General features: G+C 37.5%; 1 protein-coding gene across 6 annotated transcripts in view; it reads right to left on the bottom strand.

Annotated features, from left to right (window-relative positions):
* The window catches only part of LOC127791159 (formin-like protein 20), a 39,349-nt gene that overhangs the window by 8,666 nt on the left and 6,191 nt on the right, over positions 1-24,492 (bottom strand). The window contains exons 6-16 of one of the 6 annotated variants that reach the window (XM_052320982.1): positions 23,539-23,610; positions 8,494-8,592; positions 8,288-8,329; positions 4,075-4,155; positions 3,936-3,986; positions 3,776-3,857; positions 2,589-2,683; positions 2,077-2,148; positions 1,868-1,984; positions 1,473-1,541; positions 1,288-1,354 (exon numbers count right to left, since the gene is read on the bottom strand). In XM_052320982.1, the coding sequence (XP_052176942.1) occupies positions 1,288-1,354; positions 1,473-1,541; positions 1,868-1,984; positions 2,077-2,148; positions 2,589-2,683; positions 3,776-3,857; positions 3,936-3,986; positions 4,075-4,155; positions 8,288-8,329; positions 8,494-8,592; positions 23,539-23,610 (847 nt within the window). Of the gene's footprint in view, positions 1-1,287; positions 1,355-1,472; positions 1,542-1,867; positions 1,985-2,076; positions 2,149-2,588; positions 2,684-3,775; positions 3,858-3,935; positions 3,987-4,074; positions 4,156-5,843; positions 6,005-8,287; positions 8,330-8,493; positions 8,593-8,640; positions 9,654-10,752; positions 10,831-23,538; positions 23,611-24,492 lie in introns of those variants that run through there. The other 5 variants (XM_052320983.1, XR_008020878.1, XR_008020879.1 and 2 more) reach the window with 5 other exon arrangements.

Raw genomic sequence — 24,492 nt, 5'->3', positions numbered from 1 at the left:
AAGACATGAGAATGCCCCTAAAATTTCCAACATACCTTTACAGTGATAACAAATCAGCCATAAGTATCATCAATAATCCTATATAGCATGACAGGATAAAACATGTTTGGATCGATAGGAGCTTCATATAGAGGGAAATTGAAGAAGGAGAATTAAATTGACCTACATTCCTACAAAAACTTAAGAAGCAGATATCCTTACAAAGGCAATGTCAAGACCAAGGTTTGAGATAGTGATTAGCAAGCTGGGAATGAGAGATATCTATTCACTAGCTTGAGGGCGGGGGGGTGTTGAAAATCCGAGATGATGAGATAACAAGCTATCTTATGATAAAGATAGCTTATGGAAGAGACTCGGCCACATGGAGTTAGCTGAAGATAAGAATAAAGAAGATTGAAGTCCCGAGAGATTAAAGAAGAGCTCCTAGATAATAGAAGAAATTATAGGAGCTGATATTATAAGATATAATATGCAACAAATAATAAAGATAATGTACTCTAGTTAACCTATCTTTACGTAGTTGTATATCTGTACAATAATTAAGTTTAGTTAGGATTCTATCTCTTGTACAATAGGGTTAGCAACATAAAGTAAATCTATATAAATAGGCAGTCTCGCATGAATACAATTTAATTGAGTTTGGTTGTTTCTTCCAACTCGGTTCTTCTAGAAGCTGTAGTCCAGGGTTGATTAGGGTTTGTTCATGTATGTTCTCTCCCTACCTCAACAACCTATATCCTACCACAACATCAATTGAACTCTTGGCTTTAATATTCCTTCCAACCTAAACAACCCACATATACATGTGGGGAGAGAGAGTAGGGGGCCACCTAACCAACCAACTATTTGACCAAGTTGCATTATGACTCATCATTCTTGGCCATGAGCCTACTCCCATGTTCATGGCCAGTTTTGCTATATATAGCTGCTCAATTCACCATGGCTAATTTTACAAGTGTTTAAAATGTTAATGGTTATGAAGCCCCCACAACACCCCCCCCCCCCCCCCCCCCCCATAGAGACTAGAGAGTGATAAATGTTAAATAAAACTTCAGATTGGTCTAACCACAGATTGGTCTGAGTTTCAAATCATTGACATCAATGTGTGATAGGGAAAGTGGAAACCCAATATGAATCTTTATACTAGAAACTTAGATACCAGACTATAACACGAACACTCAAACCATTTGCTATCTAAGAGAAAATGACAAAAAAGTTCAAAACTCATTAAGGCAATCTTAAATAGGTTGTCAAGCAGAATTGATGATCATGTTACTCTTACATTACCTTGCTCAAATGGGCAACGTGCAGGGTCCTCACCAAAATACAGAGCTAGGGCATCAGCATTTCTACCCTGTCCACCAATAAATGAAATGCTAGAATGTTTAAGAGGGGGAGGGAGGAGAGAGAGAGAGAGCGATGATGATGTAAATTATTACTTAATTAATGGTTGGGGTGTAGAGAAAAATTACCACTACAGAATACAAACTCGTTACAGATGCCACTTCTGTCTCAGCAATGCTAATGAATTCCTTCAATGTCTGAACAACAAATAATGGGAATAACTCAGTAGGCCAGTAATGATATAGCACTAGAAGGAAAACCAAGGTCTTCAATAACAAAATATTTAAAGACTTTCTATATAAGAATTACCTTAATCAGATTGAAATCACATGATTATACTCGTAAAAAATACTTTCAGATAGAAGGTCAAATGCTTACAATGGAAAGAACTTTCGAGTATAACCACTTTGTACTTTCTTCAATGATTTGAAGAAAGAATTAAAAATGCAATAAAAGCTGTATCACTGAACAAAATAAGAATATAAAGTTCCAGAAAGGAAAACTCACACAGGATGTTGGATACCTTTCGGAAGACTTCAGATACAGGACCATCATTTTCAGATGCACTCAACTCCTGCTTTACCTTTTCCAATCCTTTGATAATAGCTTGCATTTCTTCTGCTAAGAACTTCAATTGTATCTGCAAGGAAGTAAACTCCATGAGAAACCACTTAGACATATTGCATCACATACTTCAAATCAACCATAAGAAAAAGAGAGCTCATGCTAAACCTTTGTTGCTGCTTCCAAGCTAATGAAATCCTCATGGAAGTCTAAAAGAGCTGGTGACTTGGAGGCCAGGACCTGAGGAACAAGTTAAGTTTGTTATAAAACTAGACAAAATATCTTTATTCATTGATTGATTTACTTGTCTTTATATGTAAAGCACTACCGAAAATTGCCAAAGGGCAATAGCTTCCAAGGAAGGAATATATAGAGAAAATAAAGGACCATCAAAAAAGTAATCTGTCTTATCAAATTTACTGTGGGGAGGGGAGGTGGAGGTGCCCCTCTTGTAATCCTAAAAAAAAGCATAAAACAGTGACAACTGTAACCTCACTAGATATCTAGGCCCTCAAAACTCTCCAATTCCTGGTCCTTACAGCCTGCATCAAACAGACAGGCACCACCAACCAAGGTTTCCTCAACCTCTTTAAATGTTGCCCAAGCCCAATAAATAAATATAGGCAAGTGTACAGAACCCGCAAAACCAATTGAGTTCTGAAATCTGGAATAGAGCACACCTTGCAAAGATAATGCATCAGTGTCATCTTGCTGTTGGAAGCACGAGTATCAGTGAGTTTTAAAAGACTGTCCAACTTGAATCCAACTGCAGAACCTGCGAACAATAAACTTCTTAATTTCAAGTCATGGAAAAGAAAAGGTATTGCATGCCACTTTTATGACTACAAAATTCCTTTAAAGCAGGTCTGTGAGTCCTGGATTAATAATTGCATATGCTTTTACAAATACAGAAATTCCTTCAAGCAGGTGTCAGAGTCCTGAACAAATTAAGACGCCCAGAGCTAAATTAATGCTAGATGTTTAAGAAGGAAAAATAATAGCATGATATACTTCACAAACCAAATATGTTTTAATAGAATCAAAGGTAAAAGTAGTTGAGTCACTTCAGCACATTTAGTAATTAAACAGAAAATATATTGTCTCCAGATCAACATTTTTATAAATGCTCTCCTGAAAGGCAATTAATCAATCATCAAGTATGAAAGGCAGTCATCCAAAAAATAAATCTCATAGTTCCTTAAGCATTCAATAAACCTACTATACACCAAGTAACAGCAAGGGAGAAAAGTTATTTCACTTTGCATTTCACATGTCATAGGAGTCTCTATACAAGTCACCAAAAAGACCTACACAGGATGTCACCAATTATTAATGCATTTATATCTGTACCTGTAAGTGAATATAAAATTCTCATTCTGGTCATTAAGTATGACATACAATTATCCATAGTACCTAATTCAAAACATGTGCCACTTGCATGGATGTAAACATAACATCAACAATTCAACACCAAAATTGTAAAAACAGAGATGATTTTCAAGTCACAGCTTCTAACACAAAGTCACTTAAAGAGCCTCTTAACCAGCATTGCAGAAAATTAATCAAACAGTATCTAGGTAAAGGACATAATCAAAATCATGTAATTTCAGATCTTGTTGTCTGCTTCGCCTGTTGATCATTAATGTTGATTTTTTCATTTTCTTTTTTCGGCTAAGAATATAAACTGCAATGTCTTTAAAATCCTGATTGCAACAATTTCAGATCAACTTCTTCTTCTTAAGTTGGATGCATACTATAGAGAGTTATATCAGCCCAAGTAGTTAAAGCATGAAAGAAATATCCAGTCAATTTTTGGAGGACATAAGAAATTCGAGAGAGCTTCTCAATAATATAAAGGCCCTCTTACCTCTTGCAGTTCCTTGATTCAATGTATTCCCCAGATATAAGATTTTCTTCATAATCTCCTTCAATTTGAGGGAATTTCGAACCTAATAAATCAGTAAAAACTATATTAGATAAGAAAAAGATGAAGCAACAGTATTAAAGCTTCATTTTCGGTGGGATACCTCTTGGCATGCATCATTTACAGTGTTTAAACTCTTCTTAAAATCTGAAATCTGCAACTCAGGTAAAAAGTTAGATAACTGGAGTTACTCATATAAGATAATCTCCAGAAGTATCAATAATTTTTTTCATGCAACAGACCTGAGAATTAAACTGAATCTTGAATAGAAAAACCCGTAGTTTGGACTCCACCCTTGGCACCTTCATTAGCTCCATAAAGAACTGAAAGGGAAAAGGTACAAGAATTAGAATAGGCAACTGCACCATAATACAGCCATGAAATTAAAATAAATAAAAACCATGGTTCCAAAATACATTATAAAACAAAAGCATCAGAAATTTAAGAACTATAATCGCTGACAAGCAACATGTATTCAAATTACTTAGAGATGATGGATCATGCTTGTATATTTGTTCTCTGTTAGTGCATCGTATAATTTTAGCCACTTTAAATTCACTGGAGAACTAAGAGTTTCTCCACTTCCTTCTCTATTTAAAGAACAATAAACACAGGAATTATTCTTGAATAATAAATGGCCCTTTCCATTTTGCATCAAATTTAGACATGTTCCACCCTCTCATAACTCATAAAGTCTTCAATACTAAATCTTCTCTTTTATAATATCTTGGGTTCACTAGATTTTTATAGGCCCTCGATACATTAAATATGTAGCTGTATGCTTTTTTGCATGAGGCCCTCATTATTATTATTATTTTTGTTGGGGGGGAATAAATAGTTTCCAGCTTTGAGTATCCATCTTCTGACGTGGCCTCACTTCTTAAGCAACTTTACATGAAGAAATAACAATATATGGAGGGAGAAAATGTGACACCCCATGGATTTGCTTGAGGTACTGAGGGCAGAATAAGGGTGGGAGGAGGAGGTGACAGCAAACCTGAAGTCAACTTTGGCATTGGCTATCTGTGTATAGGGGTCAACTGTGAGAACGAATTGAAAATTTACACTGACAGTCAAGGAGAGAACCAACTCTTGATTGATTACTGAAGAAGGTAAATTAGTCCAGGGAAGCAGCTGACTTTGAGCTTGATTTTGGGGGATTAAATAAATAGATTTTCGAGCACCTTTTGGATATGATGTTAGGAACAATGAGAGGATTCAATGGTATAGAATTATTAATTGTGGTCAAGGTTTGTGAAAGTTGGGATTAGTGGCTAATCAAGCAATGAAGGGCTAAAGTAATCAGATTAGGAGGTCTCGAAATGTTCTAGTAGATAGTGGGATTCTCCAGCAAGTTGTAGAGACTTGTAGAAGGGGCATCAGCTGTCAAGGAGGGTTGAAGGCAGGTGGTGAGATGGCCTAGAGATAGGAGTGTAAATGGACCAATATGCTCAATGAACAGCTCATGCATGAGCTCAGTTTTGGCTTTGTATACGTTCATTTATTGATTAATTGAATGAAAACAAACAAAATTTTGAAACTCATTTAATAAACAAGCTAAGCTTGAGCATAAGTCAGTTTGCTCGTTTATGTTCATGAACAAGATCATTTATATTAATGAATCAACTCGTTTACATTTCGTTCAAAGCTCATATATTGTTTGGTTGAGATATGTAATATAAATTTATATTATATATTGTATAATATAACACAAATTATAAATTATAGTATAATAAATAACTACAATATATAATGTATAATATATAATATATTATATTATATTATATAAATGAACAACAAACTAGCTTTAAATGAAAGGTAAACAAACTGGTTCCTGAACATAAATAACTTTGTTCATGAACATAAAAGAGCTTAGCTTGAACATGATAGGATGTTAACGAATAATCTTTGAACACCATTTATAGAGCCAAGCTGCTCCTGAACACAATTATGAATAAATGAGCCAAGTCCGAACAGAGACAAGCTCAGCTCAGCTTGTTTACACTCTTACCAAGGGAGAAAGGAACACATAGCTAGGCCTAGGTGGAAACCAAGGAAGTTGCCACCGCTTCAGCTGCTCCACAGCTTGTTAGTTGCTTGCATTTGTCAATAAATAGGCTCCCATTCCCCATTTCTCAGCATAAGAAATTCGAGAGAGAAGCTCTCCAATAGCTAGAGTGAGGAAGTGCTCGAGCAAAGAAAAGGGAAGAAGGAAGAGAGAAAACAGAGAAAGTAAGGAGACTTGGCTGAAAGGCTTAGAAAGCTGAAGTTTGAATTTAGTAAGTGCATGGTCATGGTTTCTTACATGTTGACATTGTGCATGAAATGTTCTAATGGAAACTTGATGTGCATTGTAACATTGTTTATGTGCATTGAGCGAACATTGTGAGCATGTTGCATAAATGTGTAGGCAAGTATGCTGTAGTGTGTGTAAGTTCAATGCAATATGTGTGTGAGACTCCCCTTTGTGGTCAGGTGTGATGGTTTCCAGGGTACTTATAGTCCCTTGAGCCATTGGGATGATGTTTGTCTGTCAAGTATGGGGTTTAAACCACATGCACCCAGCAAAATGTTGTTTCGAGAACCTGGGAATTGCCTACATGAACTGTGTGTGATGAGCATTGTGTACGTGTCATGACATGACTTACTAAGATATGTTCCCATGCATGTACACTTTACACGATCCAAACCATGCAAGAGATGAAGAGTGTCTTAGTAATTAAAATTAGCTATTCCATTGTGTGGTCCATTTTGTGGCTAGTAATTGATTTGTGGCATCTTTTGTGATACATTTTGGTGAATGAGCTATTCATAACCAACGTATATCTTTTGTCCACCCCTTGAATGGTACACATAATAAAGAATAGAAGTAAAGATTAAAATTAATTGTTCAGTTGTATGGTTTATTTTGTGGCTGGTCATTCTTTTGTGACATGTAGATCAAGCAGGGAGATTTTTATACAGTACACAAACAAAAACAAAATTAAAATTTTCCTAGTACCTAGGTTGTACCTACCACAAACCTAAATAGTGTTAGCAAGGTGGGACATAATGCGCCCCCCCCCCCCAAAAAAAAAAAAAAATAAATAAAGAAGTATGGGCTATATGGATCATAGAAAGAACAAGATGAGGGCATGGGTCTATGAAAATCCTACCACCCAATATCCAACCCATTTTCATCCCCAACCCTGATCCCTAGCTCAATTGTTCAACCAACGAATGTAATGGACCTTGGGGAGGTGCCCACGATCAGTTTGAATACCAATTCAACCCTTGTTCATCCCATAATGACCCTACACATCCCATTTCAAGGCTAACACATTAGATATTTTGAGTTTGTTATGTGGTTTGCATGTGCAGAGTCAATCAAGTGCCTATGAATATCATCTTGTGCCAACACCAATTCAACTGTCCAGCCATTCCTTTGATATGCCCAAAGCATATAATTTTGGCCTATTCACTTTTTCTTGTCTTAATCTCCAAAATCAAATTTCTAGCCTAATGCTTGTGATTTAATCTGAACCCCTACTAAAAGGCTACTTTTATATTAGCATATTTTGTTTGGCCCAAGCATGCCTTCTCCAAATATTTCTGGAATCATGTACTAAGAATTTACAAGTGTATCAGAAGTCCAGCAATTTCATATCCAAAAATTTGGGGCAGAGAGGATACTACGGATTTGTTAAAGAACTATTCAAAATTGCTCCTGAAAGAAGAAATTTTGTTTTGTGTTATGTGTTTGTTTTAAGTTTCAATGGCTCTCAAGTAATCTTATACATGAAATAACGAAAACAAAACTTATGATCTTATAAAATGTATATATCAAGCATCCCAAAAATACCCCTCATGTGCACTTGCGCATGGACACAAATGCACAAATACAGACAGAAAATTAGTGCACAATATACACAAAGGGGACAAAGACATAGAAAGACTTGATTTCTAGATTTCTAGGTACCATTGCTCTGATAACATGTTAAATTACCACTTGTTCTAAGAGTTATGCTATTAGGGAAGTCACCAACAATGCACATATAAAGCTTTCCAACAGTCCCTCTCCACGTACAACTTGTGCACGGACACAGGTATACCGACTGATCAACACATACACAACATGGTATATAACAAATACAAAGGAGGCAAACACACATAACATTACACTTAAACCCAGAACCTACTAGAACTGGAGTTCAGCTACCATGTTAACACTTGTCCCAAAAGTTTAAACTATTAAGAAAGGGGCATATAATGTATATATCAAGATTTTCAACACAATCAAATGCAAGTTAGCAATAGGAGTGCCTACAATATATTATTGGGGGAACGTGCCACAACGCACTTGAAACCAGTTTGATTATCATCTGGCAGCAAAACCATACTAAGAAGTACCAGCATGGAGAGATGGCATAGATATAACATGGCTTCCATATGTAATAAATGATCTGGTTTACTGACCTGTTCACATTTCCCCAGGTTCTCCTTGTCACCAGTGTAATTCTGAACAGTTAAAATATGGGAGTCAATACAAGAGAAAGGGAAGTTCAAAAGGAAAAGGACAAACAAAGCCATGTAAACCACTTAGCAGAAAATCATCTCATTTCAAAAATAATTAAGACAAGGAATTGCAGAATATTGAAGCGAGATTTATGTTATAGCATCACCTTAAGAACCTCCATTTCTTCTTTAGTAGGACAGAATTTAATGAGATTTTCTACTTGATCAGCATCTAAAATGGAATCATCCATTGCTAGTGCTGCAGCCTGTAGAAATTGAAGATAAACATTAGTTCTTTAATGTGACCAAACAGCATGAAAAATGAAGTATCCCATTGAAGGTCCTCACATATATTGTTCATGCTGCACTACTAATAGTCTAAGAAAAGCCTACTTTACAAGCCAAAAAACAAAAAAATCTACCCCCAACAAAGTAAACCAGAATTGTGATAGTTACATACTACACCAACTCTGTTTCTTATCTTATCTTGAGACTAAATGTTCTTTATATTCGGGGGTCACTCGGGGGTGGTAGAAGGCCGCACCCCCGAGTGACACGCACTCAGGGGTCGCGCTGCTACGCGTGGCCCCAACACCTGGCCTAGCCACACGTCGACAAGGTAGGGGGCCATCCACCCACATGGCCATATGGCCGCACCCTCGAGTCGGGTCACTCGAGAGTGAACCATCTCAGAGTGAAGTCCACTTAGGGGTGTTGTGCCTTAGCCTGCACACTCGCGCGCTCGCCCGTGCACCAACGTGCCCATGTGCGTCCCCCCGCACGCTCGCACCCTTGTCCACCCACACTAGCATTCACCCGTGCCCGCGTCCATGCCCACTCTCGCACATACCAATACCACCAACGCCCCTGAGTGAGGGTCACACAAGAGTGCCAAGATTGTGTCCATGTGCCCGCACACAAACGCCTCTAAGAGACTCAATCAAAACCACCCCCACAAGACCCGGTCAAAACCTCCTCCAAGGTTCTCGTCGAGAAGATCGAGTCACCAAACACCTGGTAGCCTCTTCCATTGCTATAAATAGGGGGGTTCCTCCCCCCCTCCCCCATATGGTACGCAAACTCTTACACTCACACTTACTTCTTGCATTCAAGCATTTCACTTCTACGAGAGGCTGATTTAAGCATTGAAAAGTCCACGCGGGGATTCTCACCCACGCCCCTAACAAATCTTTACAAGTAGGTCATCCATCACTCAAAAGAGTCATCCATTCCCCGGAGGAGTCACCCATCGCTGACGTTCCACCCCGAGAGAGTCACCCATCACTTGGATAAGCTGCATGTGAGTCATCTTTCGACGGTTTTCCACCTATAAAATCATTGTTGTAGTTGAGCAACAACAATTAGTAATACTGACACTATCCTGCAATTGTCAGTTAATTATGTCAGACAGACTATGCTGGTTCATAAAGAATTCTAATAACCCATGTTATATAGCTCGATACTATTGCACATAAACTTCATTATTATAATATCTTGTGACAGTTGTTTCACATGAACAAAGCACTTGGGCTAAGTGCTCTACGTTTCATATACATACCCCAGTAAACATAGCTTGTTTATCCTTAATCCCTAAGAACAAGACCTTTCTGATATAACTGTTCTAATAGCCAATATTAAAGAAAAAGACAAGTAAAAACAAGCTCAGAAATTGGAACTGATGAGATTAACTCCAAGAAATTTGAGCTAAAATCTAATGGTTGTCCAAGGAAACCTAGATAAATGAGACTAGCAAATATGCTAGGGGTCATGAAGGTAAAACTTTAATTTCTCCAAACCCTTTCATGAGACTTTTAATATTATTAGATGAATAAAAGATTAAAAAGGAAGTCACTTGTTAATTATCTCATGCAATGATTATTGGAATAAAAGGACGTGAATACATCTGGATTGAAATCAGATTCACAAGTCAAAAACAAGGTCTCAACCATGATATTGTCACTAAAAATAGCCAACCTCCTTCATTATTTGTTTATGATTATGTAGGCAAACTGACGCCCCATGAATGGAAGAAGAGCACTTCAGTGCCTATTTACAAGGATAAAGGAGATATATTCAAAGTTGTGAAAATTATAGAGGAATCAAGTTAATAAGCCACTCACTATGAAATTTTGGGAAAGAGTGATTGAGCAAAGATTAGGAAGAGAAACTAGGGTGTCTAAGATCCAAATTGGTTTTCATGCCTGATAGGTTAACAATGGAAGCTATAGACTTGCCAAGGTGCTTAATGGAAATGTACAAAGATAAACACAAATAGAAATACACATAATGTTGATAGATTTAGAAAAAAATTATGCAAAAGTACTGAGAGAAGATTTAGAGAAGAAACAAGTTTGAATTGCTTATAGAGCAGAACACATGCAGGAGATACTAAGATTTGTCCACTTACAATTGAATTGCATCAAGGATCTACACTGAACCCTTACTCCTTTGCCCTAGTAATGGAAGAACTCATTAATTATATCTAGGTAGAGGTACCTTGGAGTCTGTTATTTGCAGATGAGGTTGTGTTAGTGGATGAGAAAAAGAAAGGCAATAATACTAAGTTCGAGATATGGAATATGGTAAAACGAGAAGATCAAGTCATACAAAAAAAAAAAAAGATTAATTCAAACATTTTGAATCAAATATCCAAAATGATGGGAAGATTAGTGAAGATTAATGGTTAAGATGGAAAAAAGCATTAGAGTTTTAGTGCTAGTGCTATTCATTTAAAGTGTAAAAGGAAAATTTTATAAGTCCAACTTTGTATGCAGTACATAATATAGGGCTATAAAGCACTAACATGTACAAAATATGAGCATAATGGAGATGAGCATCTTAAGATGAATGTTTGGCATACAAGATAAAATTAAAAATGAGGTTATTTGTAATAAGGTTAGAGTGGCTCTAGTGAAGATAAGATGTATAAGACCAGTGTTCTAAAACGCGCTAGGCGCTAGTCGGGCGCCAAGCTGGGGCCTAGCGCCTAGGCGACTTAGGAAAATTGTTGGTTTTTTTATAATTTTTTTTAACTTTGTGATGTGACTTGATGTTATTTTCAATTAAATCAAAATTGAAATAGACATAGTTCTGAAAGGCGCGAGGTACAAAGGGTCCTAAAGCCTGAGGCGTGAGGCACATGAGGTGAGGCACGCCTTTGTGAAGCGAGGCGCACCTTTTAAAAAAAAAAAAAAACTCAAAATCTTGTAAAATCATAAAAAACTATCAAATTATCAATAATAACACATGCATATCATTAATGATTCATTATCTTCAAATTCTAAACTAACATCATCAAAATTGATTCATTCATCATGCAAATTTTAAACTAGAAATATCATCAAAGTTCAAACTTAAACAAGTACCAATCATCATGCAAAGTTCTAAACAAACATATAAACACTGCAAATCCACAATCAATAAAGACGTTTTAATCAATCATCATCAAGGAGATCATCAACATCAAGCTCAATATCTACATCATCCCCTTCAATCAAGAAAATGCTTTTCATTTTGAAAAATATTATTTTTCTAAGTCTGGAAGATTAGCGCATTATAAGGAGACATATAAGAAAATGTTTTCATTTTGAAAAACTATCTCCCAGTATTTTGATAGCTAATATTCATTGTTGTTAAAATTATTTTTAATGAATTTTTCAAGAAATAGTAGGTATGTATTTTGGGGGTGGTAAAATCGCTAAATGCTGAGTTTGTACTAAAATCAAAATTCTATTTTCTTATTCTTATGGGTTTTGATTTTTTAGATATTTTTATTGAATCCAAATGGGGAGTACTTTCTTATTTACATTTATGTATTAAAGTAAATGGAAGGTAAAATATAAATAAAAAAAAATGTAGACATTTACTTAAACTAAAGAAATGTAAATATGGTGTAATGTATACATGTTGGAACTGAGAAGAGGGGAGGAATTGGGCTACCTAGATTTTAATTAAAATCTAGGTTTCATGAGGCGCGCCCCTCGCCTCGACGCCTCATTGTGCAAGGCGCTCACCTTACTGAAATCGCCTCGCCTCGGCCCAAGCGAGGCGCTGAACTGGCGCCTTGTGCCTAGGCGTGCCTTTAACAACTATGGAAATAGGCATGAAAATATATATATCTAACATATATATATTAGATATATATCTAACATATAAATAGAAAAGAAAAAAATATATATATCTAACATACAAATAGAAATAAAAAAAAATATATATCTAATATATTTAACATATAAATAGAAAAGAAAATATTTATATATCTAACATATAAATAGAAAATAAAATTAAATAACATAATAAACCTAACGCCCAACAATGTGCGCGCGCGAGAAAAAGAGAGAGGGGTCGAAAGTGGAGATGGAGCTTGACAGCGGCGGTGTTGACGCAACGAGGATGGAGCTTGACGGCATAGAGGCGGTGAGGAGGTCGCGATGGAGCCGGAGATAGCGTCAGCCTTGGGCTGAGATGGAGCTTGACAATCGACAACGGTGCGCACTAGAGAGAAGGGGAAATCGACGAGAGAGATAAGGGGTAACGGATAAAGGGAAACAAAAACCCTAATAATCAATTTATATAAAATGGAATAGGCGGCCGATTAGGCCATAATCGGCCAAGTGATTCACGCAGCTAAGTGGCCACCTTGGCAGCGCCCGATACTGATTAGCCGGGTCGGCGCCTAAAGGGGCCGATTAGGCCACAATCGCAGCGGCCAGTGTCCGCCTAGGCCGAGTCACAATTAAGATGATATGGTCATGTGACAAGAACATAAATAGAGGCTCATATGAGGAGAATAAACGAAATGGAATACGTATTTAGCAAAAGAGGTAGATGAAGACTAACAAAAAGCTTACTAGAAGACTCTTATGTATAACATGAGTTGCAAGAACCTTAAAGAAGATAAGGACATAGATAGAAATGATTGGCAATCTATAATTAATGTAGTATGTTGGAATAAATGTAATTAGCTCTCATAGTTGTCAATGAGTTGTCAATTAGGCCTTATTTTTAGGAGTAAATTATTGTACATTCCTACCATAAAATCTAAATAAAGAGGCTAGAACTCAATCAAGTTCTCTAATTCAACATGGTATTAGAGCCTCTGTAAGAAAATACTTTCCCGCTATGTTGTCCCTCTAGCAATGCCTTTCTTCTCTTCCACATTGTGTTATCCCTCTGGCAGTGCCTTTCTTCTCAACAGTCGTTGCTCCGGTGTCAGCAACGTTTGCGAAATCACTGCTGCTGCTTGCTTATAGATCGGACGTCGTCATCGCTAAGATCTGCCACTCCAGTCGTTGCCTCCGTCGCTTCCAATCATTGGCTGACCCAAAACAGCTCAGATCTGCTACTTTCGACTGTTTGCGACTACCGATCTATAGATCCGACGTTGTCATTGCCAAGATCTGCCACTTTGTGTCATTTGATCGAATATCTCCTTCTCACAAGAGTTTCCTTTCCCATATTGTCTCGATTAAGATTCCTCAAACCCTATTTGAGGCACTAGAAAGTGAGAAATGGCTGCATGGCATGAATGTGGAAATGGAATCCCTAGAGAAAAACATGACATGGGAGGTGATTGATTTACCTAAAGGAAAGAAACCGGTTGATTGCAAGTGGGTATTCTCTGTTAAGTATAAGGTGGATGGATCATTGGAAAGGTATAAGGCCCGACTTGTCGCAAAAGGCTATATACAGACATATGGTGTTGACTACCATGATACATTTGGTCCTGTTGCCAAATTGAATACTGTACAAGTCTTATTATCATTGGCGGTGAACTTTGATGGAAACTTGTCCTAATTTGACGTAAAGAATACTTTCTTACATGGGGACCTTGAAGAAGAAATCTACACGGTTTGTCCACCGGGTTACGATCATTGTGCAAAAGGGAAAGTATGTAGACTTAAAAAGGCTCTCTATGGATTAAAGCAGTCTCCTAAGGCCTAGTTTGGTAGATTCTCAAAAGCAATGTTGTCAATGGGATACAAGCAGAGCCAAGGGATACATTGTTTGTGAAACACACAGGATCAGGGGGTGTGACTGTCCTTTTGGTCTGTGTGGATGATATAATAGTTACTGGTAATGATGAAAAGGAAGAGAAAAACATGAAGGAGTGCTTAGCAAAAGAATTTGAAATTAAGGACTTGGGAAGACAAAAATACTTCTTAGGAATTGAAGTAGCATGGTCTAAGTATGGAATCTTCGTATCACAACAAAAATATATTCTTAACCTTCTTACTGAGACTAGTTTAATAGGGTGCAAGCCAGTTGTGTAAGGCCCAACTTTTGGGTCTTATTTTTGAGAAGGCCCAAGGAGAGACAGCCAAGCCCACGTGACAATAAAGCCACTAGGGCTCCCAACTCTCTTCCTCCCTCTTCTTCTTATTATTCTGCCCGTTACAATCTCTCTCTCTCTTCCAAGAGCATTGTTGTATATCACTTATTTTGCGAAATCCGACCGTCAGATCTTGAATCTAACTGTGTTTTCAGCGTGAAAGCAACCACGATCTACAAGAAGGTAAGTCTTTTAGTGTTATCAGCCTTATTTTCAGCATAGGTCCATGATATATATACGTATATACGCACAATTGGGTTCGGCCGAAAGTTTAAGCTTAGATCTAGGGAGATTTGGCTGTTGGATCTTGTTGGTTTTGGGTATGTTAGTCAATGGGGATAAGGGTGTCGGGTAGTCGCCTTTGATTTCCAAAAACCACAAGCCACAATGGCTGGTGGCGATTGGTAGTGTGTTCTTCAATTTTGGCTGAAAAATTTAAAAATTAGATCTATGCAAATCTAGCCGTTAAATCTGTCCCATTTTTGTGTATATTAACCCCCTTAGCTAGGCGTTTCAAATGGTAAGTTTTGATCGTGGGAATCTTCGGCCAGCGGTGGTTGCTGGTGGCTGCTAGTGGCGGCAGTTGTGACTAGTTAGGCTATTTTTGGGTTTGGCCTAGGTTGGTGGGGCCCAGCTAGTTCGTGGGTTAGTCCAGTGTGTTTGGGACTGAAGCTGGCCAGCTGTGGCAGCCCTTGGGTCAATCCAAATCTTAGGTGACTTGATTTTTATATTTATTTAATTCTCATGTAATTTGATGATCTTGTTAAGTGACATTGACATGCCCCAGCCAAGAGGCGTTTGAGGGAATCCCGAATCTTCCATAACACTGTGAGTGGGTGAATTGTATTATGGTGATAATTGTTGCATTCATATTTCCAAGCATCCAATATTCTATTCACGATTTCATTTCTTAATTGCATCTGGGAAAGTAGAATCCATCTTGTTTGATCTGTGCATACTGACAATTATGGATGATTGCATTTCCTCTAATGTTGCATTTGGGAAAAATATGATTCATGTTATCGTGGGCAGTGAATGTTGATACTTATATGTGAAATATTGCATGTGGCACTTGTTAAAGCTAAATGATAGCATAAGATGTGTATTTAAATAGAGTAACTATTAGAATCCTATGTAGCTAACCACAGTAAATGTTAGCTGTTGGTGCATCACGTATACTTTAGGGTGTGAGAGGTTCCACCCTTGTTGGCATGAGAGGTTCTGCCATCCATGCTTAGTTCAGTTTGTTGGCGTGAGAGGTTTTTATATTGTTATGATTACCATTGGGCATGACATGGCATGATGATTATATTTGAAGCATTGATTTTATACTTTCACCCATTATAAACGATTCTATTACATATACCCTAGCCACGCTCTGGTTACAACATATAAACCTTATTTCACGGGATTTGTGCATGGGAAGGTTTAAGTTCTTTCTTATATAAATTGGTAAATTGTGAATATTGTAAGTAAATGATGAATTTTGGGCCGATGGGCACTTCAATTTCTATATAAAAATGATGGCCATATTTCTGTAAATTATTTGAAACGTTTATATGTCAAAGGAATATGTGTATTGCAAGCTTGCTATCCCTTATTAGAGTCTTCGGCTTCTTAGGGGGTAGTGTTGGTCACAGCCATCGGATTTTGGGTCGTGACAAGTTAACACTCCAATTGAGGTTGATCACAAGCTTGGTGATGCTACTGGTGATAAGCTTGTTGATCGAGGAATGTATTAGGGACTTGTTCGGAAATTGATCTACTTGTTACACACCCGACCTGACATTGCTTACGTTGTCAGTGTTGTGAGCCAGTTTATGCAAAATCCTAAGAAAACTCACCTTCGAGCAGTGTATCGTGTTCTTCGATATTTGAAAACACATATGGGAAAAGGAATTTTATTCAAAAGGAGCTCCAATATAACTATAGAAGCGTTCATTGATGTTGATTATGTTGGTTCTGCTACAGATAGATGATTAACATCTGATTATTGTACTTTTGTTGGAGAGAATTTGGTTACATGGAGAAGTAAAAAGCAATTTGTTGTGGCTAGATTAAGTGCTGATGCAGAATTTAGGTCTATGGAACTTGAAATTTGTGAGTTACTTTGGCTAAAAATCATTCTTGATGATCTTAGGATTAGGTGGGATGGCCCTATGAAGTTATATTGTGATAACAAATCAACTATTAGTATTGCCCATAATCCGGTTCAACATGATCATACCAAACATGTGGAGGTTGACTGACACTTTATCAGGGAAAAGTTAGATAGTGAGTTGATCTGCACACCATATATTCCTTCTACAGAACAGTTGGCAGATATCTTGACTAAAGGGATGTCTAGTCAAATATTCCAAAAACTTATTGGCAAGCTTGGGATGGTTAACCTATATTCCCCAGCTTAAGGGGGAGTGTTAGAATATATTTGTATTTCTTGTTGCTTATTGGGTTTCATTCTATTTGTAGTTTATTTGGTATATTTAATTGTTATACTTAGTGGTACAAGTCCTGTAATGCATCTTGATCCATGTATATATATATATTGGCTTGATAGATGAATAAAAGATAACATTCTCTTGACATTTATATATACAACAAGAGTTGTTTTACATCAACCAGTTAGATCAAGAAAAGTAAACCCTTATGCTTTCTGTTAGCAAATGAGTTGATTTGTCCTGATATTATTTCCTTTTCTTGGTTGATTGCTTGTAAATTGTAGATTAGAATCTTTTATTTTCTTCTATTTCTTGTAAGCAGCTTCCTAATTTGTTTCTTTTATTTTCTTCTATTTCTTGTAAGCAGCTTCCTAATTTGTTTAAGGAAGGTTGCTAAGTTAGAGAGTTGCCTAACTCATTTAGGCTAACTTAGGAAGGTATCCAACTTAGGAGATATCCTAAACTTGGCAACCTCTCTGTATATATGTTGTGTTCGGCTAAGTTGATAATTGATTGGAAGTTTTTCCTGGTTTTTTGACATGGTATCAGAGCCATAGGGTTTCGGTGATTGTTTGTAGCCGAGATACCTTGATCCATTTTTTCCTTCCAACCATAGTATGGGCGACGTTGGAGAATCGAAAGGTACGACCGAAGTCACAGCCACAAGTGCTGTTATGGGGGGTTCCAGCCATGGGATAAGTACTAGAGGAGAGCTTCCGATTATTCAAGCAGCTTATAGGTTGAGCGGAAAAAATTATCTCAAGTGGTCTCAATTAATCAAGACCTTCTTGAAAGGCAAGGGGAAATTGAGCCACTTGGAGGGAACCAGGCCTCAAAAGGAGGATCCCACGTACGCTGCATGGGATGAAGAAGACTCATTAGTCATGTCATGGCTTTGGAGCGCTACGAATCCAGAGATTAGCGATACGGTAATGTTTTTAACTACGGCTAAGGAGATATGGGATGCTATGAGGACTACCTACTCCAAAATCAATGATGCTGCACAGATTTATGAAATCAGAACAAAAGTGGCAGCAACAAAACAAGGCAACCGATCTGTTACTGAGTACTCTAATCTGTTGCAGATTTTGTGGCAAGAATTGGATCACTATCAGTGCATCCAGATGAAGTGCAGCGAGGATGCAGTCATTCAAGAGAGATTTGTGGAGAAAGAACGGATCTATGACTTCTTAGCTGGGCTAAACTTGGAGTATGATGCTGTTAGGATCCAAATCCTAGGTAAATCTGACCTACCTTCTTTAAATGAAGTTATTGCTATTATTCGAGGGGAAGAAGGTAGGAGAGGAGTGATGTTAGAGAATCATCAGTTAGAGGGATCAGCATTACTCACTATAAAGGGGGCTGGTCGTGGAAGGTGGATTAAAGAAGATAGAAGACAGGTGGATTCAAATGGAAGTACCATAGATAGAGATAATTTGTGGTGCACTTTTTGCAAAAAGCCGAGGCACACAGTTGATAAATGCTGGAAGCTCCATGGAAAACCAGTTAGAGGAGGACAACATCCACAATCTAAGCCTAATGGGCAGTCATATATGGCTAACAGTCAGCTAGGATCAGGAGAGATCAATGGCCGACAACAAGTGGAAGGCAAAGGCATTGAACAAGCTGAGTTTATGGGGCTGAAACAAGAAGAAATTGAGAAGTTGAGGACCCTATTAGGCTCACTTGAGAAGGAACTAGGAGCAAGTTCTTCAGATCTTGCTCTCACAGGTATTACTCTCAATTCTTCCAGCTTAAAAGTTTCAGATTTAGGTTTTAAACCAGATTGGGTTCTTGACACTGGTGCCACCGACCATATGACCTATTCTTCCCAAAAATTCCTATCCTACAAGCCTTGTCCAAGCACCAAAAAGATTGTTCTAGCTGATGGATCCCTAACTACTGTTGCTGGAATAGGGGACATCAATGTGAACAATCTTTTGATCCTAAGAGATGTTCTTCATGTTCCTAAACTTTACACCAACCTCATCTCTATTAAAAAACTGACTCAAGATGCTAATTGCCTTGCTATCTTCTCTCCAACCTCTTGTGAATTTCAGGAAAGGGACTCGAGGAAGATGATTGGGCATGCTAAGGTGAAAGAGGGGCTATACTATCTTAAAGAATTTAGTAAACTGAAATATGTTCCTCCTATGTCTTTTTTAGCTAAATCCAATAAGGATACCCTATGGCTTCATCATTTTCGCTTAGGGCATCCATCATTTGTGGTTCTTCAATCTATGTATCCCTCTTTGTTCAAGGGATTAGATAGTAGGGAATTTCAATGTGATATTTGTCAATTTGCTAAGCATAAAAGAGCTTCATTTCCTCTTAATAATACTCGAAGTGTTCTTCCTTTCAATTTAATTCATAGTGACATATGGGGTCCTTCTCCTATCCCTAACATTTCGGGTGCAAGGTGGTTTGTGTTATTTATTGATGATTGTACCCGTGTAATGTGGTTATACCTTCTTAAAAACAAATTAGATGTTTGTTCCATTTTTCAAAATTTCTACACCATGATTAAAAACCAATTTGGTGTTGAAATTAAAAGAGTGAGAACCGACAATGCCAAGGATTTTTTCAATCAAACTCTCTCTCATTTCTTTCAAGAGAGAGGTGTGATCCATGAATCATCATGTGTTTATACTCCCCAGCAAAATGGGCTAGCTGAGAGGAAGAATGGTCACTTATTAACAGTTACAAGAGCATTGTTGTTTCATAATAATGTGCCTAAACACTATTGGGGAGAGGCTGTTCTAACTGCAGTTTATCTTATCAATAGGCTTCCTTCAAGAAACCTTGGTCTCAAAAGTCCAATTCAGCCTCTTACTCAAGGATTTCCAAACTTTGTTCCCACAGATTTGTGTCCTAAAGTGTTTGGCAGCTTAGTTTTTATTCATAACCATTCTCCTCATAGGGGAAAATTGGATTCTAGGGCCCTCAAATGTGTCTTTGTTGGCTATTCTCCTACTCAAAAGGGTTATAAATGTTTCCATCCTCCATCCAAAAAATTCTTTGTCTCAGCTGATGTTAAATTTGTGGAAGATCAGTCATATTTCTAGAATTTCTACACTCATGGGGAGACTGATTTCTTAGGTGGAAATGCAAAGGAGTTATATCTTCCTACCTTCCATGTTCCTCTTCAGCTTGTCCTAGATGTTCCTCCACTCTTTCAGCTTGTCCTAATCCTCAGGATTGTGCTAATACCGATGTAAGAGAAACTATTCAGTCACATTCTAAACCTCTGAAAGTGTATACAAGAAAGAGAGCCCCAGAACTTCCATCTAAGCATGCTGAATTATCTAACTTAAGTCCTGATCAATGCAGTCCAGTATCTGACTCCCACCAGAATTCTATTCCATCTTCTCCTGAAGCTAAACCTACTTCACCAGCATCTCTTCCAATTGACCATCAACCATCTACACTCAATTTAGATGATCTAGATGTCCCAATTGCCCTAAGGAAGGGAACCCGAGCCTGCACCCAGCATCCATTACACTTGTTTCTCAGTTATTCTAATATGTCCCCAGCTTACAAGGCCTTCTTAACCAATGTCTCTTCCATACCAATTCCAAAAAACCTATCTGAAGCTTTAAGCAGTGAGAATTGGAAGGAAGCCATGAGAGTTGAGATGAATGCTCTTGAAAAGAACCATACTTGGAATCTGGTAGAACTTCCTAAAGGCAAGAAACCAGTGGGATGTAGATGGGTTTTCACTGTCAAATACAAATCAGATGGCTCTTTAGAAAGGTACAAAGCTAGGTTGGTGGCCAAAGGTTATACCCAAACATATGGTGTGGATTATCTTGAAACATTTGCTCCGATGGCCAAAATGAACACTGTTCGGGTTCTATTATCATTGGCAGCCACTTTAAACTGGCCTTTGTATCAATATGATGTTAAAAATGTGTTTTTACATGGTGACTTAGAGGAAGAGATTTATATGTAGGTTCCTCCTGGATTTGGGTTTCCTAATCAAGGAAAAAACTTAGCATGCCGCTTGAACAAAGCTCTCTATGGACTGAAACAGTCATCAAGAGCTTGGTTTGGGAGATTTGCCAAAGTAATGTTTGGTTTGAGCTATAAGCAAAGTCAAGGGGATCACACATTGTTTATTCACCACTCTCCAACTGGTAAACTAACTGCTTTGCTAGTGTATGTGGATGATATAATTGTGACAGTTGATGATCAAGATGGAATTGTAGCATTGAAGGAGTGTTTGACTCAGGAATTTGAAATAAAGGAGCTTGGGAACCTAAAGTATTTTTTGGGCATTGAAGTGGCTAGGTCTAAGAAAGGTATTTTCATTTCTCAACATAAATATGTGTTAGATCTCTTGCAAGAAACCGGTATGCTAGGCTGCAGGGTTCTTGATACTCCAATTGAGCAAAATCATCGAATTGGTGAAGACATGGAGGGAGGTGCTGTTGATAAAGAGTCTTACCAACGGTTAGTAGGAAGGCTAATCTATCTCTCTCATACTCGGCCGAATATTGCATATGCTGTGGGAGTAGCAAGTCAATTTATGCATAGTCCAAAGGAGGGTCATCTTAAAGCTGTGCATCGTATTCTTCATTACCTTAAGAGTGCTCCTGGTAAAGGTATTTTATTTAAGACGGGTGGCCCTATGTCTTTGGAAGCCTACACGGATGCCGACTATGCTGGTTCCCTTGTTGATAGGCGGTCCACCTCCGGTTATTGCACATTTCTAGGTGGCAATCTTGTTACTTGGCGTAGTAAGAAACAAAATGTGGTGGCAAGGTCTAGTGCTGAAGCTGAGTTTCGATCTATGGCATTGGGAATTTGTGAGTTATTATGGCTCAAGACTATTTTAGATGACTTACGGATTCGACGGACAGCTCCTATGAGATTATATTGTGACAACAAATCGGCCATTAACATTGCTCACAACCCGGTTCAACATGATAGGACTAAACATGTTGAGGTGGATCGACACTTCATTAAAGAGAAGCTTGACAATGGCTTAATTTGTACTCATTTCATTCCTACTGGTGGACAGCTTGCTGATGTCTTTACCAAAAGCTTATCGGGTGGTGTTTTTCACAAGATCCTCAGCAAGATGGGAATGTATGACATACACTCTCCATCTTGAGGGGGAGTGTTAGCAAATGAGTTGATTTGTCCTGATATTATTTCCTTTTCTTGGTTGATTGCTTGTAAATTGTAGATTAAAATCTTTTATTTTCTTCTATTTCTTGTAAGCAGCTTCCTAATTTGTTTCTTTTATTTTCTTCTATTTCTTGTAAGCAGCTTCCTAATTTGTTTAAGGAAGATTGCTAAGTTAGAGAGTTGCCTAACTCATTTAGGCTAACTTAGGAAGGTATCCAACTTAGGAGATATCCTAAACTTGGCAACCTCTCTGTATATATGTTGTGTTCGGCTAAGTTGATAATTGATTGGAAGTTTTTCCTGGTTTTTTGACACTTTCCTCTACCATTGTATCTTATGCATGGAATCAAAATTTCATTTACACACACGGGTTATAAATTGTAACTAATTGAGTGACCAAGAACAAACCAAGATCAGCCTAATGATTTTGCATAATATTAGTATAACACAGTTTCCAGTTAAGCTAGACTGGTCATATGGCTATTACATCAAGCCTAATGTGAGCTTGGGACAACGGTGATCTACCTCAGCTTACGCTAGGACAGGGCTCTAGCCTCACCAATCCGCCTCAGTTGTTGTACAAACATCACTACATAACAGTGGTAATTTCAGAGGTCTAATTACAAATAATATTCTCTCTAGATACCTTGTCATGTTCTAATTTCTAAAAATATCCAATCCGCAATGCTACACATAAGTCAATGCACAAAATAATTGATAATTTGGCTAAGTGTCTCCAACCAAATTTTTCTTGGTCATCCTCTACCTCTTTTGCTAAATACTTGTTCCATTCCATCCACTCTCCTCGTCAAATCCTCTATGATCTTATTCTCATATGACCAAACCATCTTAATCATCTCTCACAAATCTTATCTTCAATAAAGAGCCACTCTAACCTTATTACAAATAATCTCATTTCTAGTTTTATCTTTTCTTGTATGGCCTCACATCCATCTTAGCATTCTCATCTCAGTTATGCTCATATTTTGCACATGTTGGTCTTTATTGCCCAATAGTCTATGAGCATAGGTCCTAATGTACATTTTTATATTGTGGAATTAACATGGATATACTAGCCTAAAATTGATAAACTAGTTCTAGATTATGCTCAAGTGCCAAGGCTTAGTATTGTTGCTTGCCGTATAGGGCTAAAATATTAAATTGTTTTCATTAATAACAATCATTCTCAATTTGGGTTCCCATAAAAACCTAATATATAAGGTTTCAAAAGAATGCCACACTAACCAACTTTGTTAGTGCCAAATAAATTCTAATCAATAGATCATAAGGTTCACTTGGGTTAAGCTTACCGTCATGTCAGGAAGTGGCATCTTGACTTTTGTGAGCATAATTTCAGTGTTATACGCCCTCCTCTGATCAATCTATAATGCAGTAAGAAGAACATTCATCAATAACAAACTAAAGAAGCAATGAGCAATATGAGCATCAAATTGTAAAATCAAATTACAAAGCTAGCAATGATTTATGGATCAAATTGTGACTAATTCTCCACTATCACTAAGTGCAACTCATTAAAAAGGGTATTACTGCACACAAGGTTCCTCACTTTGTGAGGGTTGAGGAGGATCATATTTGTACACAGCCTATCCCTAGCCCTTTTTTTTCAAAAAGAAACTGTTTCTATAGCTCGAACCGATGAGCTTTAGGTCACAAAGGAACAACCTTAGTATTGGTATAGGCTTGCCCTCTAAATTCAACTTGTTCGTGGAAAAATGTCAATGCCAACTACTAAATAAGTGTATTCATAGGGAACATGAGAAGCAAGAAAAAATGCAAAAACAGTAAAAATGTTGTAACCATCTTGATGCTATCCTCATTAGAGTTACTTTTATGACCACTGTTCAATCAGGTCGTGATCATGAATATAGGTGTGTTTCCTTAGTTAGGAGCCACATAAATCCTAGCCAGTTTATATTTCAACTTTCAAGGCTCTGACTATGACACTTGATGAACAAAAGAAAGGAAGGAAGGAAGGAAGAAAGAAAGATAAAGCATGCTACTGAAGAGATAACATTCTTGCTAATGTTAATGTGACAAATTAACATCAATTAAATATCACCCAAATGAAAAGCTTCACAAGACATATCAATTATCACTTGCATCTCCTAGCTTTGTGTTATCAGGATCCCATATTTCATGGCAAATTATATACTGATGATCTTGAACGGAAAATAGGAATCAGAATGAAAATGAGAAATCAACTCTCAGCACACAACTGCAACTTATAACCAAGATCTCTATTA

The sequence above is a fragment of the Diospyros lotus genome, chromosome 14, assembly GCF_014633365.1.
Source record: "Diospyros lotus cultivar Yz01 chromosome 14, ASM1463336v1, whole genome shotgun sequence".
Taxonomy (NCBI): domain Eukaryota; kingdom Viridiplantae; phylum Streptophyta; class Magnoliopsida; order Ericales; family Ebenaceae; genus Diospyros; species Diospyros lotus.
Note: the sequence above shows the minus strand (reverse complement) of the source record. Positions and strands in the feature narration are given on the sequence as shown.